Source organism: Fonsecaea erecta (genome assembly GCF_001651985.1).
Source record: "Fonsecaea erecta strain CBS 125763 chromosome Unknown Scaff2, whole genome shotgun sequence".
In the NCBI taxonomy this organism is placed as follows: Eukaryota; Fungi; Ascomycota; class Eurotiomycetes; order Chaetothyriales; family Herpotrichiellaceae; genus Fonsecaea; species Fonsecaea erecta.
Genome location: NW_017387245.1, coordinates 976,636 through 994,347, shown reverse-complemented (window position 1 = coordinate 994,347; position 17,712 = coordinate 976,636). Strand labels below are relative to the sequence as shown.

The following is a 17,712-nucleotide window of genomic DNA, read 5'->3' as shown; positions in this document are numbered from 1 at the left end:
GCTCGAAGTGCAAGAAATGGTGAATATCATACCAAATCACACCACAGCACACGATACCGTCCACAGCAAGCTCAGGAGAGCGAACAAAGAGTAAAAAGTCAACAGTCAAGTAAAAGTTAGGCCTACCATGCCTAGTCCTGAGAACACGTCGCTGATGCTTCCAAAATGTCCCTCCACCTCCCCAACCCTTGTTGCCCTACATATGTGTCTCGAGTCTGATCAAGCTCGACGTGGAAGTGAAGATCAGATCAGGTCAGATCAAATCAAATCAAGTCAGCCAGAATGGATGCTTCGAGCCCCGCAACCCCCCAAAAAGACAAAAGATCGCTCATGCTTTCGTGTGTTTCGTCTCAAAATCCCATCTTCCTCATTTAGAAACCGTTCAAGTTTCAATCGTCGTCAATGTCGACGTCGAGGGCATCCGGGTTGGCAGACGCGTCCTGGTCAGCGGTGTGGTCCGTCTCGTCAACCGTGTTCGGCGGCGCTGCTCGATTCCCACCTTCGGGTCCTGTGCTCGCCGCCACAAAGCCGACCGGCGCCCTCGCCTGTCTTTCCAACGCAGCCATCGCATCCTGCACTTCTCCATCCCTCTGTTCAGCTCCCACCCCCTCTCCCTCACCGGCAGCCGCAGCCGCGGCTTGGCCCCGCGCAACTGCCTGGCTTGCGATGAACGCGACATCTGTGTTGAACTGGGCGGCCACAGATCTCTTGATTCTGAGCATCTCTTTAAAGGTGTCCTCATTTCCGTGGGCCACCTCGAATTTCTCCCACGTCTCCCAGAACCCTCTGTCGACTCGTGGGTCTGCGAATTGAGATGCGTGGCCATAGATCGCTCTTGCGCGATCAATCTCTCCCAGACGACGCTCCATCTCTGCGAACTTCAGACACATGATCTTGGCCTCCTTGTCGGGCAGGGCGGCGATGGCACGTTCGTAGATGGGACGGGTAGATGTCAGTCCAAAGTTCGTGGCTGATTTAGTGATGTAAAACTCAAACATAGATAGACGGTCTTCGTCGCTCACGGCGCGTGTGGCGCGTTCGTAGATTCGCATGGCTGAACGGGCCAACCCTCGCTCTTCCTCGAGACTGCCGTACATCAGATAGATCGGTTTGGCGAATGAAGGAGGACACTGTTCGACGGCTTGCTCGAACAGGTCCCTCAGTCGCTCAATGCCAATCTTGCGGTCGACGGCTTTCGTCAAATACAGATTCCACAACTCGAACGCGACAGGGTAGGTGAACACGTCGAGGCCTCGTTCGTATACTTTGAAGGATTCTTCATAGTAGCCGTGCTCTTCGAGGAGGTTGGCATAGTTGACGACCGTTTGCGGGGTGGCGATTCGCAGTTCGAAGATGCGATCATAGACGGCCCTCGTGTCGTCCAGGGAACCCACCGATTCGACCAGGTCGACGTAGAACGACCAGACTTTCCAAGACTTGTGCACGCGCTGCTGCGGCGAGAGGGTCTCGTCAAAATAGTCGACCGTGCTGCGTTTCGGGGCTTTGGTGGCGGTCGCCATAACTTTCATCGCACCGTCAAAATTCTCGTTCCTCAGCTCCATCTCCGCCCAGCCGATCCACGTGTCTGCAAGCTCGGCCACGGATTTGTAGGGCACCTTGACCGCCTTGTCGAGAATCATGCGTGCCGTGTCCAAATCGCCAGCTTCCTCGTAGAATTTGGCGTAATTCAGCCACAGTTCGTGGAACTTCCCAACAGCCTTTTTCGGTGCGACGGCTGCAATTGCATCGGCGTATGTTTGAACAATCTCTTGCTTGTTATCGTTCCAGAGAGCGACCCGTTTCTCCCATTCGACCACGTTGTTGGGGTTCTGCCGTAACAGGACGTCGTTGACCAGGAATGGTCTCCGATCCATCAAATGTTCAAACCGCATCATTCTCAGATCGAGCTCAAAGTCCTTGTCAGGGTCGACAACTCCCTTGGCTGCACGGGCAGACGCAGCGTCCATCAGGGTGGACAATATAGACTCCTCGAACTCGACATACGCGTCAAAGATCATGGTAAAATCACGCACCGTCATCACGGTGGTAATTCCCTCCTCGAAAACGTCTCTCGCCTTCTCAAAATCTCCACGGGTGATCCAGTAGGTTGCCAGGCCTGCCCACAGTTTGCCGCGTTGGTCGGCAAATCGTTCGATGCCGCTTCGGATAATGGTATCAGGGTCGAAACCGGCCACCGAGCTATTACCGATATGTCGAGCCTTGTCGACCATGAGCTCGACCATCTCGCTCCACAGCTGAAACTCGCTTTTGACGTGTTTTGATACGAACTTGGGGTTGTTCAATATCTGAATGTACCTTTTCACCGCCTCGAGATAATGTCCCGTCTCGATGAGTAGTTCGATGTAGTCTTCCATGTCTTCCGGATGCACCTGGACATAGCGAGCCCATACTCTCACTGCCGTCTCCCCTCCAGCTGAGTTGGCAAAGGATTTGTAGAGCTTCCAGATTCGGTTGTGTTGCGTGACTGGCAAAGCGCGGAGTGCCCGGTCGAAGGTCCTTCGAGTTTTGGTGACATAGGGTTGTCGCAGCAGGAAGGCCAGGTACATCTCCCAGATGACCGGCATCTTGTTCAACAGAATGAGGGCCCGTTCAAACAGGGCGTTGACCTTGTTGAACTCGGTCCGGTATTTGACTGGATTTTTCTTTTTTAGATGTTTGATCCGGAACTCCAAATACATTTTCCACAGCTTGTATGACCGCGGTAACTGTATGCACGCCCTCTCTTGTACGAACGCCTGCTCGTGGATCGTGCCATTGCGCATTTTGAAGTCGATGTAGGTCAGCCATGGTCGGACGCTTCCGGGATTCCGGAGGATGTCCTGCTCGTAGATCGTATCCTCGTTCGCGATGAGGTACAGATCGGGTTTGAGGGACTTCATCGCGACCTTGGAGTCGTTATGCGACCGACGGAGAGTGCCAGGCATGATGGTCGTCTATGCTGAAGAAAGTTCTCCTCGCGATTTCGCTAAATCCAGACGCAGGCCGCCGAAGCAACCGGAGAAAAGTTTCGACGACTCCGACTGGCGGCTTGGCAGGCTGTAGCTCCCATTTCATGCACCTCAGAACCGTACTACGAAAAAATCCCAGAGCACAGCCTTGGAGGACTTACAACCAACCCCGAGCTATCGGTCTAATGTGTGTCGGTGCCAGGAATATGGTACAGGGAGATGGTGGAGGCGTTCTCGGATCGGATACGGCTCGATGTGTCTCGTTAGCGAAGTGACTTCCTTTCTGATCAGCAGAGTAATCTTCAAAACATGAAGGAAGAGTCCAAGGTCCAGGCCATTTCGAGGTCAAGGGCAGCGTCGCGCGAGGACTTTATATTCCTCTGGAAGTCCAATGGATCGCAATCGTCTACGCTCTACAACAACACCTTCGATCGGGCATTGGCGACACCGGCAGAGGACAGAGTACGTCGAGTCTAGTGACGCCCTCTTGTAGCCCACCGAGAAACTCATGCGTGCCTACAATGAAATGCACTACGCCCATACCGCTACCAATACCGACACTTCGTCAGACAACTCGACGCAGTGCTGCACGTATTAACGGTGTGAGCAAGAGCCTATCCTGCAATATTCTGTGGAAAACTACGACTCGGATGAGGAGGCTTCATGCTCTCTAAGGTGCTCAGAATTGCATGCAAGGTAAAGCCTGGGTTTTGCCATCAGTGTTTGTTCGGGTTCTTTGATCTCGAATAGTAGCCATAGAATATCGTTCGAACTGTTCAACTTCGAGTTAATAGGTAGTCGTACGCACCATATCTTTTGTCTGGACGGGCTAAAGTTTTAGCGATGCCTGCTTGGCACCGTCATGCCTCCCCGAGCATCGCAGCTCCGCCAGGTGATAAGCTGCTGCCGCATTGATCTTCGCTACTCCAACTCGCAGTTCGGTGTGCTTAGTTACTCCATATCAGACAGGACGAAAGGCAGCCCTCGGACAAGATGTCTTCCGGCGCAGGGGTAAGACCACTGAGAGGGAAAACCAAGGTGCTACCATGACTTACTACTTGTGTAGAGAGAGGCCGTCTTCCCCACGCGGCAGGCGTTGGGCCAGATGAATGCGAAGTTGAAGGGGGCTCAGACTGGCCACAGCTTATTGAAAAGGAAGAGCGAGGCGTTGACAAAGTAATCCATATTCCTCCTTGACCGGCGTCGTCACCTGCTAATCTTCCAATAGGCGGTTTCGAGGTGTGCATAACAGCACCCCCCTTCCTCTTCGCAATACCTCGAAGCTAAAATGCCACAGATATCCTCAAGAGAATCGACGAAGCGAAACGGAAGATGGGACGAGTCATGCAGATTGCCGCATTCTCGCTCGCTGAAGTGTCCTACGCCGTCGGCGGAGATATTGGCTACCAGATCCAGGAATCCGTCAAGACGGCCCGGTTCAGGATCAAGACCAAGCAAGAGAACGTGTCAGGTGTCTTTCTCCCGCAGTTTGAGGGATACACAAAGGAGGAGATCAACGATTTCGGCTTGACCGGTTTGGGCAAGGGAGGTCAGCAAGTGCAAAGATGTCGAGAGACCTATTCCCGCGCGGTCGAGACACTAGTTGAGCTGGCGAGCTTACAGACGGCATTCATGATTCTCGACGAAGTCATCAAGGTTGTGAACCGAAGAGGTACGTTTGATGGACTCTTATCAGAGGCTACACGGAAGAAGCTGACCACGCACGCAGTCAATGCCATTGAACATGTCATCATTCCCCGAACTGAAAACACCATCAAGTGTAAGCTCACCCGGACACCGTTAGTCTCCAAGGTGCTAACTCTGTCTAGACATCAACTCCGAGCTTGACGAGCTTGACCGAGAAGAATTCTACAGATTGAAGAAAGTGTCGGGCAAGAAACAACGTGATCAAGCCGCCGCGGACGCCGAGCTTCTGCGACAGAGGCAAGCGGGTAAGAACAAGCCAGAACAGGAGGATGGCGCCCAGCCGCAGGATGTGCTCGGCGAGCATGAGGATGAGGATGTTATTTTCTGATTTCCCCCCAGTGTGTGAGAAGACCCTGCGGGATGTTGTATGCTTTTATCCTCAACGCCGGCCAATGCATGCAGGTGTATCAAATACAATAGTTGGCGGCCGCAGTTGCCATACCATATCATAACCCTTTCCTGGCTCGGCCCAATACCACCCCTCAAGCTCGTTGATACGTGACCCTGATTCCCTTACCCTCATCACCCAGTTGCATACCAGCCGTGGCCTCTTTTGCACTGATGGCGCCCGCCTCGGCCTCGTATTCCACGAACGCAATGCCTTTCCGCCCTGGCACCATGCGGACTTCCTTGAACCCTTCGAAGCGGCTGAATATGCGGCTCAGACCATCTGCGTCGTAGCTGTCAGGCAGATCCCGCAAAAACAGGATCTTGTTGGGCGGGAGGTATTCGTCGGGGATGATGGCTGCGGCATTGGTGCCCGATGCCTTGAGGCCGGCGCCCTTGGCCGTCTTCGCAGGCCGTGTGGCCAGTCCTCCTCCTGGTGCGGTGGGCTCCACGGCCGCGGCGGCCGGTCTCTTGAGCGCCTTCTGCTGGGTCGCCTCCATGGCCTGGCGACGCTCCTTCTCGGCAAGGCGGGCCCGCTTCCACTTCTCCAGGCCTTGTTCGCCGTCTTCGCGCAGGACGGTGGCGTCGGACCGCGTGCGCGCATAGTCCAGCTGCATGGGCTTGTCGAACAGCTCGAAGCCGTTGATCTCCTCGATGGCCTTGGCGGCCGAGTCCGGGTTGTCGAAGACCACGAACGCCTGGCCCTTGGCCTTGAGGTTCGACTTGGCCACCAGGTCGATGATGTTGCCGTACTCGGAGAAGATCTCGGTGAGGGCCGTCTTCATCTGCTCGATCTTGATGCGCTCTTCGAGGTTCTTGACGTAGACTCTGGACGGTGGGAGAGAGAAATGTGTCAGTGAATCAGTGCGTAACACACGAAGGGTGGGGGCTAGAGTTGTCAAAAAAGGGCGACAAATGCGCAGAGATGATGGCTGAGAGAAACAACATACGTCGAGCTCGGAGGGTTTTGCGTTCCAGTCGCCATGACTGCGAGCGTTGATGCGAGGTTCAAACCTGTCTGTAGGCTGTCTTGACAGTCATGGACGGGACGCTGGACTCATCAAGATGCGGTCGTTGGATAGTTGCACACCGAGTTGCTGTGAGACTGCGCACAGGAGCGACAAGTGCGGAGATGATTTTCAAGGCGAGGCTGTCGCGCAGCCGCGCACGTGAGTAGCCACCGCTTCTAAAGCAGCAACTTGTCGGCCGGTATCTTGCTGCTTTAAATAGTGGTTCTGTAATACCGACCCAACGGTATCGAGTACGCCCCGTCCAAACCTTACCTGGGGTTTTATGACGTAGCGGTTCAATCCATTGTCTCCGATGCCCAGACACCCACCAGATGTATCAACAGTCATAAAGTTGCGTTGAGCTACCTATCTTCCACCACCATGCACCCAAAATTAGCTCGCTCAGTCACTTGCTTGCTGCTATTTCTGGATGAAGTGGAACCAGGGAACCAGTCTCGCTTCTTTTCGTCACAATGCTATGGTCTTCTTTGGAATGCTATCGACCGATGCACGTTGTCTCAAATGGACGGACGCGACGAGCCATGCTGACGGACCTATCCAAAAGCTGTGCTTCTTATTGGCTAAGACCGGGCTTTCTCCATAATCACGTGTGTAGAAGGAATAAAACGAGTACGGAGAACAATCGATGTGCACTAAAGCGAGCTCATACCATGGTAACAAATCGGAGAATTTACAGATAAGCTTATCGTCTTCTAGCAGCCGGCTAAAGCTCCTAGCTCGACATTCCTCACTAGTTCGTCCACGGGCCAGACACGCCCCATCAAGCACCAAGTCCTCGTCCAAAATCCAATAATACCCACGACAAAGATTCCCTCTCGTGCATACCCGGTCCCCCATCTCGATCGACTCAACAAATCCTCCATCTATTTTTGAACGTCCTTGGCACAGACAGAGAGTGAGGCAAGGGTTGAGGGAATGGGGGATGACGAGTTCTGTTTTTTCCTTTTTTCAAGCGCTCCACTTTTTGCGTTGCAAAACGCCACGCCCATTGGCTGACACCCGGCAAGCCGGCACCCCCTGCGTTTCAGGGTGCCCCGGTCCCCTGGGCGCCCTCGCCCTCGATGCCCACCCTCGCTCGCTTCTCATTTCCGTGGCCCTGGCCCTGGGGTTTGCCCTCGACCTGGCCCAGCTGGCCCTTCCCTGCTGCATGACTAAGAAACCAAAGCTTATCTAATCTTCAGCCTCATTTTCTGTCGACTTTGTACTCTTGACACCAGCTGGTTCACAGCCTGTGTCGTGACCCTTTCGAGACGGCTCGGACGTCATGTAAAAGCAGCTCCTGATCCATTCGCCTGTAATTCGCACGCGCCACGCCCTTCGCGTGCGGGCAGCACGTCTGGGCTGGGAGAGTAGTGGTCGCCGTGTTTGCCTGAGGTGGCAAAATCCGCGCTTGGATGTGGGTCTGGCCCCCCGGACTAGCAGCTAAACTCCACACATGACAATTGACCTGGGCCGGCCAGAGCAGTCAGTCATCCAGTAGGGCCACGCCCTCGGATAATTACGCAGTCTTGTTAGAGTAAACTAAGATGCAACGGCTATGCAGACGAAAGTGACAAGTGAGACGAACGAGTGGCGAACATCACAACTCGACCAGCTGCCAGTTTCACCCAGCGTCCAATTGCGACCACAACGTCATCTCGCACGAGAACAATTCGGGTCGATCCTCACTGTGGCACCTCCGTCCCTCTGATACCTCTTCGTCCTGTCCGTACCGACCGTCTCGAATGTCCCGTCACGGTCTTTACAAGGGGACTCGTCACGCTCTAAAGCTAAACAAACCTTGCTCGCCGCCCATGGCAGGACCATTGAATATCCAGAAGCTGGTGTGGAGACCGGCCCAACGCTGCGACTACTCCGTTTCCAGGCTAGTGGAGGCCACACTCAACCCGGCGGATTGGCTCGCCGGACCCGCATCTCCCTATCGATTGGCTGCCCTAGTTTCCCCACAGGACTTTGAACTTCCGACGAGTGATTGAGTATCTTTGTGCATGCATTCACGCCCATTTCGCCTTCCCTCCGTGGCCGTGCCCTTGTCCTCGGCATCTGGTTTTTCGCTTTTGCGCGCATGTGACAGGAAAGGGGTTGGACACACACACACACACACACACACATGCTCGCCGGATCGCAGATCGATGGGATGGGATTTCTGATTGAGGGCAAGCGGCATGGTCTCCTCACGCTCCTCTCCCACCACTACTACTGACGTAGGAATGTGTCCGAAACAAAAGGACGAACAGGGCGATGCCAGCTGCCAGCTAACTCACTACGAACAAATCAAAGGGAGTCTTCTCGTCTGTCGATTGTGTCTCATCCACTCTTTGACGGCGGGAGGGGGGTTTCTCTGCATGAATTTTGGGTCACTGTGTCCTTTTTTTTTCTCTTCATGGAAACGGCGCGCCAATCGCTATCTTTGGTATCGCAGGGCAGGCCTGGAACCTTGGGGTAAGGATGCAAAGAGCAAGGGGGTAAAAAGTTGCATCATCACCACCCAGGACCAGCGAGCAAGCATCAGCTGCTTGCTTTGCTTGCTTGCTTGCTTGCTTGCTTGCTGGCTGGGTTATTGCTTTTTCCTAACCCCCCTGTCAGTCGAGGGAGGCGACGGAGAGCTCCACTATTCTTCACGACTTGGTCTGTTATCTCCGATTCTCTCCATGCCTTGGTTGTCGGCCACATTCACATTCACTCCCTTGGGGAGCTTTCCTTGCTTTGCCTCAGCTACATGCCGACCTGCAACCAAGGACGCGTAACAGACGTACTTTCGTTCTGTTGTAGATGATGTGGGTAGCCGTCTGCGTGTTGTTGAGCGTCGGGTGTTGATTTTTAATTGTTGAGAGCCGTATTGCAAGTAGGACAAGGCATCGTGGTGCTCTGTTGAGCGTCTGACGCTATGGCCGACCTATCCCTCTCCCTCTGTGTGTGCGTCTGCGCTCCTCTTGCCCAATCATGTGCAGTGCAGTGCAGTGCACTGCGCACCGACGCTCAGAGAGACCCTTTGCATTCATTGCGTTGAGTTCTCGCCCCCAACTCCCAAAAATCCACTTATTATGCCTGACCAGGAATTCCTCTGACTCAAGTCACTATGGCTTGCCCTCGCCCTCGCCCTCGCCCAGTGTGTGGGCCCGTTCCCCGTGGGTAGCTTTTGCTAGGTATCGAGGATTATTACCGAGCTGCTGCTCCCCAAACTAACGACGTAGGTGGCTCCTCGGAGGGACCACATTCCACCAGCGCAAACCAAACCACCCACCAGTTCCCATTTCCATGCATGCAGCGAACGGTCTCGCCACCGCCGTGCACGCTGCACCTCGTGAGATGCGTCACTGGCACTGACACTGACACTGACACACCCACCACCCACCACCTGCGGTCGCTGCCATGACCCATCTCACTCGTGCTGGCCCGTCCCGCCCCCAACTCTCGACGCTCAGACACGAGGAGTCGAATGCAACTCTTCACTCCGACTCTACCTACCTACACACCTGTCTACGTGGGCTCCGGCTTTCACCTGCCAGCTCTGTTGCCTGTCCCGGATGGTCCGGACGTGCCGTTCTCTAGGTATGCCCCTAGGGACTTCCTCTAGGCTCTCATGGGCGTCGAACACCCGTTCCTAGGCCTAATCGTTAGTATTTCTCTCGCCCGGAGCTTCAGACTCGGGCGCATGGTTTAGAGAGGGCCTGTCTAACTGAGCCCCCGGGCGATGAATACTTATGTAGGCGGTGCGAACCACCCCCAGGGCACCCCCGTTAGGCGGCTCCCACTTCACGGCGGGGGCTCTGTCCAGCTAGCTATGGGTATAGGTATAGGTATACTCGTAGCTCACCTGTGTGTGCAATGCTCGCCTGCATCTTGTTTGTGATTCTGTCACCCGGCGCCCTCTCTAGTTGTGAGCTCTTCGATCCGTCGTAGATATGTATAGATTTACACAAGCACGATCTGGCACCCTGCAGTAGTAATTGCAGATGCAGATGATCTCCACGAGCAGGGAAATGCGAGCCTATGAGAAATACTCCCTGGGCCGGTGATCATGGGGAGATGTGCAAGAAAATCAGATCAACATGCATTGCGAAGTATTTCTAGTGGGGAGGAAAAGTGAGCGTCGTGCGATGAAGAGATAATACGGGGGTGCTTGTGGGAGGCAGGTAAGGGGGCGAGTGTGGGAATGGACAGTTTCACAATTCTCGAGCATGGGTTACGAAGACAGTGGTAGTTGTCAAAATATGGGTATAGCAAAAAGTACAGTATCGCGTAGCAATGTCCATCATCTGGCCAGACCATTTTCATCATCCCTGGGGAATATAAAACAACTGGCGGTTTGGTCCAAACAAAGATGATTTGGGCGAACAAAATCGACTTCAAAAACCGTATCCAAAACACCAAACCCGCTGAAAAATCTCTCAAGTATGACTTCTCTCGACGCTGGAATTCATCTCCAGCAACTATTTCGTCTCGGGCATCCCAGCTTCCATCATGGCGTGTCTTTAGTCTAGCGTTCGTTTCGGTGTCGGGTGTCCAAGTGTCGATAAAGATCATCAATGTATTGGAAAGTTCGGTCGCATTTCGGACACTTGTATGGTTGAGGGCTCTGTTTGGGGAGGGGAACAGTGTCGCAGTGGGCGCAAACTAGACCGGGATGCTTCTCCAGCATGTGGTTGTGGAGGTTACCGGGACGAGCAAACTCGGATGGACAATAGGCGCATCGAATGCGAGTGCCTTGCTCACGAAGGTGACGTGTGAGATTGGTCTTTGCGTATTTCCCGGCAAAAAATTTGCCGCAGTCGCAGAAGAGACCGCCAATTTCGTCAATGACCCGTTTCTCCGCCTCCGAACCTGAGAGGCGGTTAGGCCAGTCATGAAGGAAGGGTTTGGAAACTTACGCTGTTTGGGAGTCATCTCACCGTCGTCATAGTAGCCGTGGCCGTGGCTCTGGCTGCATTTGACGCCAGCATGGGTATGCGGCGGTTGGTTGATCGGCATGTTGATAGAGGACATGTTCAAAGCCAGGAATTCGGTTGAATGTAGATGTGGCTTAGACCAGAGTGTTGAAGATGATCGGAGTTATCCAGTTGAACTCGTTATTCGTCGAGGTGTCGGAAGAATATTCGCGGTAGAATAGGTAGAGAAGAGAGGATGGAATGATCAGAGATGATGGCGGCAGCAAGAAACTTGGGAAGGGGGGAAGGAAAAGATGGATGACTGATGGCACGGTGGTAATGAGGAAAGGTTGTTGAGTTCACAGGGAGAGGGGATGGGGATGGTAATACTGGACTGGTGTGGGGAGGAGTTGAGAAGAATGGAAGACCGACCGGCCAAACCAAGCCAGTTTCTTGCGTCAACTGTTGGGCAGCGACAAGGTGCTTCCAATTGCTCACGGCGCTTTTACCCCAGGATAATTACCTTGGCTGACGGCGTACCGAACAAGTATTGTACCAATGCCATACACCAAATGGTCTTACATCTCAACAAGGCTAGCCTCGAGCTCATGATAGAGCAGCAGGCCGACAGTGATTCTGTCTGTGAACCATTTCCTCAAAGGTGATGGCTCCATATCCGTCGTCGAGTATGCATATGACCACGAGTATAGCCAGTAGCAAGAGGCCATATCGGTGGAGACATGAGTCCCTCGAAGCGCCTCGAAGCGTGAGGAATGATTGGCTGACGGGGACTAGCCGTGACGGCCACTCAATCGGTGAAAGCGTCGCCAAGGTCGGTCGGTATTTTTGTTGTTGTTGAGGAGACCCAAGGTTCCGTGGACTGAAGGGAGCCAGAATGGCGAGGGTGACTTGCGGCAAGGACCTGAAGTGTCAGTCAACCATCCCCCCAAACACACATTCGTGCAAAAGCCCTGCGCGCATTTGTGCATTTCTGCATAAGCACCCCAGTACCGAGTGTCAATCCACATAGGGTCGACATAAGCTCGTGGACGAAATGCATAAAAGCGCAACTCGGACAGTTCCAAGTTGGGAATTTGGGAGAAGCGGTGGGAGGTTGCACGGGAAATTCGCAGGTAAACTCGGGGTTGTCGCGGGTTCGAAGCAGACGACCAAAACACCCAGAAGTTTGCCAGGACGAATTCAGAAATCGTAACAGGATGGGCGGGTCGATATTTTATAACTTGTTCAACAACCCCCATAAATTGTTGAGCATCACCAGGGGCCCGAGTAAATCACATTCCCGGTTGAAGCCCAGGCCTTTTGCTCAACCTGCCTCCTTCTGTGTACCCTTTCGTGTTCCATCTACGATGAACAAGCCGATAGACACGACTCGAGCAGGTTTAGCAGGGGCATTGGCTGGGTTCAAGGGCTTTGGTGGCGTCGCTCAAGGCGCTGGGGGCTTGCTGTGGTACTTGTGAGTGGTTAAAGAGCCCTCAGGAGCTGCACGCTTGTAGGGGGTGGCACAGGGGCCGCTCATCTCCTTCTCTCTTGGGGCGTGCCATGTGTGCCATGTGTGCAAAAGGTCCTCTGCCTGTAGTCAGGCTGTGTCACCCAGTGTGTGAATCCTTGATATGCTGAGTCTTCACGCGCAGATACCACTGGGAAAAACCTGCATTTTTTGTCGAGAGCTGCAGGATGTAAAGATTGCATGAAAACTGATATGAGAATTCATGACTTTTGTTGCGGCGCGCCTGGAAGGGACTCAGGACTCAAAATGGGGGTGCTGGTGTCTGCCAGGCAGACTACCAGGCAGAGCCCGGACAAAAGTTCCTAGCAGGAACTTTTGTGTGGCTTGCATTGGCGTCTTTAGGCTGCATGAGTGACTTCCCGCCAACTGGCAGACGATCGATCCTTGCAGGTTTGGGGCGTCTCACTTTCCTTTAGGTGTGGCCACTGCTGGTGCTCATAAAGATGTGTTGGCCCTACCTAGAACTTGTTATTATAAACTTGTTGAACGCCGTCAATGGCTTGGGCAGTGGTGAATGCGAATGCACACGATTTTCTCTTCAACGAATTGTGTATTCGGACCAGCACATACTCGTCCAACTTCGCACTCTTGTGGGACATTGCACCGAACCAAGCATGGGATGGAGGACTGGGCACGTGCTGGGGTACTCTGGATGGCTGAAGCTGAAGTGAGGGGGGGGGAATGAATGGCTCTGGTGACGTGATGAAACGTAATTCATGAATACTGTGGACTGTGCACAATTGTGTTTTGGGTGTTGATCATTTGTGAGGGCCACAGTCTTGTCTCACAGCCTCATACCTGGTGGCCTCACAATATCCCCTCCCCAAAAGGTGCTGCGACCGAGTCTGCCTGTACTCTCGTCCCAGGTTCCATTATCGACGGAAAGTGTTTTCGTGCTTGATAAATATTCTTCAGATGGCTCTGGGACGATAGTAGTGGTCCGCAGTGCTCTGCATACAGAACGGCTGTGCTAGTACAGCTTACAGATTCTAAGCCTACATAATTACCACTACCATAACAATAGAATAATGTTTTTTCCCCTTCAGATCTCCTTTTCCACCGTCCAGTACCCATGCTCCCTAGATGTGCGTCAGTAATAAAAATGTTATCGAGATGCAGAACCCAGCACACAAGGGCCGCGAAGGCCAAATCAACGTGAGGGACAAGTCAAATCGAATGTCCAAGGTGACCTCCATCAGATGAGGCAGATGTCTTCCCGTCTCATCCTCTCCAATGCACTCTCGATGGAGCGGGCGTCGTCAGGGCCAATCCCGCAAACGGCACAAGCCTGGCTGTAATCCAACCCGAAAATTCCAATTCTCTCGTACCTCGTCCCGGCCGTAGGCGACACCACTTTTCTCAGGAGCAGGCCCGCCAGATTTGTAGCCTGCAGTCCATATCGGCTCTGCCACTGGGTGCAGATCGGGAGGAGGAATACGTCCATCGATTCGCAGTGGGGCAACATCGGCGTGTCGAGGTAGATGGTCGGTTCCATCGAGTGTTGTTGCATGGCGTTGGAGGCGTCGTGACTGTCGAGCACCAACGTATATAGTCCGTCCTCTTCGGGGTTTCCGTCCATATCCCGACTCGTCACCCGGAGACAAGCCTCGACCAGATAACCTCGAATCTTCATCTGCGCCGCCGACACCTTGGCCAGTCTGCTGCCAGTGGGCTGCTCAATGTTGGTGCTCAGGATGTCGATGACGACCTTGTCACACTGGGCAGGCCAGTTCCAGATGACCTTGGCCTCGAGTGACGCCCACGACCAGGATGGAGCGCGATAGTCCAGATCCCCAGCCGAAGCATTTCTGAGTGATGGAGTGCCATCAGCTTGCCTCCTGCCCAACACGAACCAGAGCAGACTCTGTGGTAGCATGGCATTGTCCCACAGTCCGGCAAGATATCGTTCTCCGGTCGCTTCGGCCACTTTCTGAGCAATGCCCGAGATCGCGACGAGCTTGTCCTCGCCATATCTCAGTTTGCATTCCATGTACGCCTCAACAATCCGGGTCCAGATTTCATAGACCCAATAGAGGTCGTCGGCTTTCGAGCCCGAGGTCAGCCAATTGGAGATCAGTCGCGGCAGATATTTCGATATCAATGACGATTCGGGCGATCGCTTGTAGGCTGGGTCGAGGATCTTGTCTGCCTGCCTCCAGGCGTGCATTTTCCGGTTGTGAAATTGCTCGGGGATGCCATGAGGATATGCCTCGCAGGCCATTTCACATCGACATTCCCAGAATATCTGCTCTTGTCCGAAATGGATTGTCCGTGGGCTCAGCAGGCGCTCTTGCAGAACCCACCCCCTTTTGTGCAAGGCCGTGTCGGAGAGGCTGTTGCTCCAAAAATCATCGTAACCGATCACGTACGTCTTTTCTCCGTCCTGTAGTTGGGGGTCGGGTAGAGGATATGGCTCCACCATGTAAACTCGCCTCTCGGTAAAACATCCTCGGCCTGGGTCTGCGCTCGTAGCCGCAATATTGCAGAAAGAGTTCGTATAGATATCGCCCATTTTCGTACTCTCCGCAAGCCAGTCATCCCTGGAGTTCTGGATGATGCATAGCGCATCAATCCAAATGTACTTCACTCCCATCCAGATGGCAATCTGCATAGCGTCCTGGAATCTCTTTGGGAGCAAATTGATCGGAGACCACTCTGCTGATAAACGTGCTTGATTTTCTGTGGTCAACGTGACTGCCGTTCCAGCTCCCCAGCAATGGCTCAGCGTAACGTATCTGGGGGGTCGAGTTTTTTTGGCAAACGTCTCCAAACGGAACGTGCCTCCAGAAGCCGGATCGATGTGCAATAAGCGGACAGGAGACCCTGCGCCTGTACGCCAGTCCTGATTACATTGAACGTGCTTCTTCTGACAATTATCAAGCCACTGCTGGACTTGATCTTTACATTTCCCTGAAAACGTGTTTGGTGTTAAAGCGAGTGGCTCCCCTGAGGCAGATACCTCTGGTAAGATGGTTAGCAACAGAACTGGATCGTGGCGGGGGGCGACCATATTTACCATTTTTGGGAATGATTTTAAAAACGCCGCTGCAGTCGAAAACTTGTTGCTTCGCAATCGGGGCCTCTCCTTCTAAGATCTCAGTCGTAAATTCTAACTCGTAATGGTCCTCTAGGTGAGGGAGCGTGCCGTCAGCGTCCAGTGCTCGGAGTTGGTAGAACGTGCGAAATGCATGGGCTTGCTCTCGAAGCTCGGTGCTGCAGTCTCTATAGATCGTCCAGCAGATGTAACACCCCCGCCGGACCGCCTCATAGAAGTCGCCCTCGTGGACGTGGTGAGAACCTGCCCATTCGTTCGGTCCCTCAGGGTGATCAAAGAGTACTGGCTTGGTGCCAGTCCAGCTCCCCGGCGGGTGCGTCTTAATCACCGACAGTATGTTGATACATGCATTGCATAGCATGGTGTCTTGTGAAGGGGGCATCGTGTAGAGGTGTTGTTGTTATTGTGTGTGACCACGACGGGTGAAGAAGGATGATGGGTTGTAGGCTGCTTGTGGAACTTCAGTGTTTAGGATCATGGTAGCTGGGTATATATATTGAAAGGCTCGAGATGAGAATCATTCATGCACCGCCCCGCTCACCACATGTGCCTGAACTGGGACTTTTAGCTGTCAACCAATGACCCAACGCCAGTCATTGCAGTCGATGCGCGCGCGAGGCCATCCTAGCAAGGAGACATCAGGCGATCAACGCCTCTACACGGAGTGGATCGTCGACAGAAGTCGGATTTTCATCTTCAAGAGCGAGGGACTGTTCGGGCAGAGCCTGGCCACCGGGACTGGAGAACGGAGTGGGGGATTACGAGGTCTGGGTGCAAGAATGTGCGAAGTTGTTGTCCCTGACGTTAGACTGGAGCCTTGCGGCGGGCCGGTGTTATTTGCGGCCATCCGATTGGTGCGGTCAAGCAGTGGGCTGAGTCCTAGATCCCGTCCCACCATCCGGCGTCCTCCATCCTCCATCCTCTATGACCCCCAACCGCTCTCAGTGAGGAAGTAGGCCAGCATATATCCCTCGACCTCCTCAACCCCCCTCTCTTTCTCATTTTTGCTTCTCGAATTGAAATAAGAACTTTTGTCCCCAGATATGTTGTGGAGATTTGGTCCTTTGGTGACATTTACAGGTAATGTACTGGGCCACGAGGCGCACCAACTTTCAGGGTTAAGAAGGACTCAAGCCCTTTGAGGTTTGCTCCTTCCTTTTCTTCTTTTATCCGCTCTCCTGGTCATTGTCCGCGCTCTTTCGGCAACACTTATAACTTCTACCTAGATAAATGCCGCTGTCCGACGCCTGCATGGTCGCGTGCCTAGAAGAATTTGTTCTAGCTTGTACGAGAGCCTTCCCACGGGACCGTACTGCACTTTGACATCCGCAAGATTTCTCGGAAGGCTGTCCGCCAACTACACGCCTGACTCTTGCGCCTGATGAAGATGAGGTATGCCTGTCAATGGAACAAAGTCCCAAGGACGCCTACTTAACATTCGAGTCATCCTGAAGGACAGACTGATGGGCGTGTAAGGCCAGGCACCGTTTGATCTTACGTCGCCTGTGGGATCAAAACGTCAGATATCTGGCTGTGGTGGCTGTGGTGTTCAAGACACAGTTCACAAGCTTGCCGGAACCCGCATACACAAGCGCCAACGTCTCAGAGCCCTAATCGACTTGACGTGGATATATTTTTCTGATGCATTCCAAATCAACCATGAACGGGTAAAGTGGCATTCTTTCTCAGGACAACTTGATGGGACAACAGTTACTCCTCCCCAAACGATGATTATGTGAACCAGCAGCACGACATAATCAATCGACGCACTATCAACATTTCTCCCGATGCAACCTCGACCAGATCAACCACACTTTGATCCGTCACGAACATAGAGAGGTGGGTTCTCTGTCATCATTCATGGCTATCGCTTCGCGAAGAATATATCCAAGTGCAGACTCGATGATGCTTGCAGGGACGGAGCCAAGTTCCACATTCAGGGTAATGGCATTAATGCCTCCTGCAAAGAGTCCGCGGATCCAAACTTAATTTGGAGTATTTGTGATTGTTCATGTTGAATTCGGCTCGGGGGTACGGGCATGTAATTGTGCTCATTTGAGATGTTTGTGCTCGACTTTTGACCGACAGTGCCAGATCTTTGACAGTCCAGGGACTTTTGCAACCCACCTTTTACCTTTGTGCACCTCCTTATATTTCAACTTCAGTC

The 17,712-nt window shown here is 53.3% G+C and overlaps 6 protein-coding genes across 6 annotated transcripts; 2 read left to right on the top strand and 4 right to left on the bottom strand.

Moving 5' to 3' along the window:
- Window positions 1-389: 389 nt before the first annotated feature.
- Window positions 390-2,945, bottom strand: AYL99_02124 (pre-mRNA-splicing factor syf1; the record flags this gene model as incomplete). Its single annotated transcript, XM_018833640.1, has 1 exon — window positions 390-2,945. The coding sequence occupies one exon, from the start codon at window positions 2,943-2,945 to the stop codon at window positions 390-392; it is 2,556 nt and encodes an 851-aa protein (XP_018696264.1).
- Window positions 2,946-3,278: 333 nt separating this feature from the next.
- On the top strand, window positions 3,279-3,567 carry AYL99_02123 (hypothetical protein; the record flags this gene model as incomplete). Its single annotated transcript, XM_018833639.1, has 2 exons — window positions 3,279-3,431; window positions 3,463-3,567. 2 exons carry the CDS (start codon window positions 3,279-3,281, stop codon window positions 3,565-3,567), a joined length of 258 nt encoding a protein of 85 aa, XP_018696263.1.
- Window positions 3,568-3,962: 395 nt separating this feature from the next.
- Window positions 3,963-5,004, top strand: AYL99_02122 (V-type proton ATPase subunit D; the record flags this gene model as incomplete). The annotated part of the gene is made up of 6 exons (XM_018833638.1): window positions 3,963-3,980; window positions 4,036-4,145; window positions 4,198-4,208; window positions 4,267-4,641; window positions 4,699-4,749; window positions 4,799-5,004. The coding sequence occupies 6 exons, from the start codon at window positions 3,963-3,965 to the stop codon at window positions 5,002-5,004; spliced, it is 771 nt and encodes a 256-aa protein (XP_018696262.1).
- Window positions 5,005-5,158: 154 nt separating this feature from the next.
- Window positions 5,159-6,048, bottom strand: AYL99_02121 (hypothetical protein; the record flags this gene model as incomplete). Its single annotated transcript, XM_018833637.1, has 2 exons — window positions 5,159-5,891; window positions 6,014-6,048. 2 exons carry the CDS (start codon window positions 6,046-6,048, stop codon window positions 5,159-5,161), a joined length of 768 nt encoding a protein of 255 aa, XP_018696261.1.
- Window positions 6,049-10,574: 4,526 nt separating this feature from the next.
- Window positions 10,575-11,065, bottom strand: AYL99_02120 (hypothetical protein; the record flags this gene model as incomplete). The annotated part of the gene is made up of 2 exons (XM_018833636.1): window positions 10,575-10,918; window positions 10,966-11,065. 2 exons carry the CDS (start codon window positions 11,063-11,065, stop codon window positions 10,575-10,577), a joined length of 444 nt encoding a protein of 147 aa, XP_018696260.1.
- A 2,620-nt stretch (window positions 11,066-13,685) lies between these two features.
- AYL99_02119 (hypothetical protein) lies at window positions 13,686-15,906 on the bottom strand (the record flags this gene model as incomplete). The annotated part of the gene is made up of 2 exons (XM_018833635.1): window positions 13,686-15,451; window positions 15,507-15,906. 2 exons carry the CDS (start codon window positions 15,904-15,906, stop codon window positions 13,686-13,688), a joined length of 2,166 nt encoding a protein of 721 aa, XP_018696259.1.
- Between the last annotated feature and the right edge of the window lie 1,806 nt (window positions 15,907-17,712).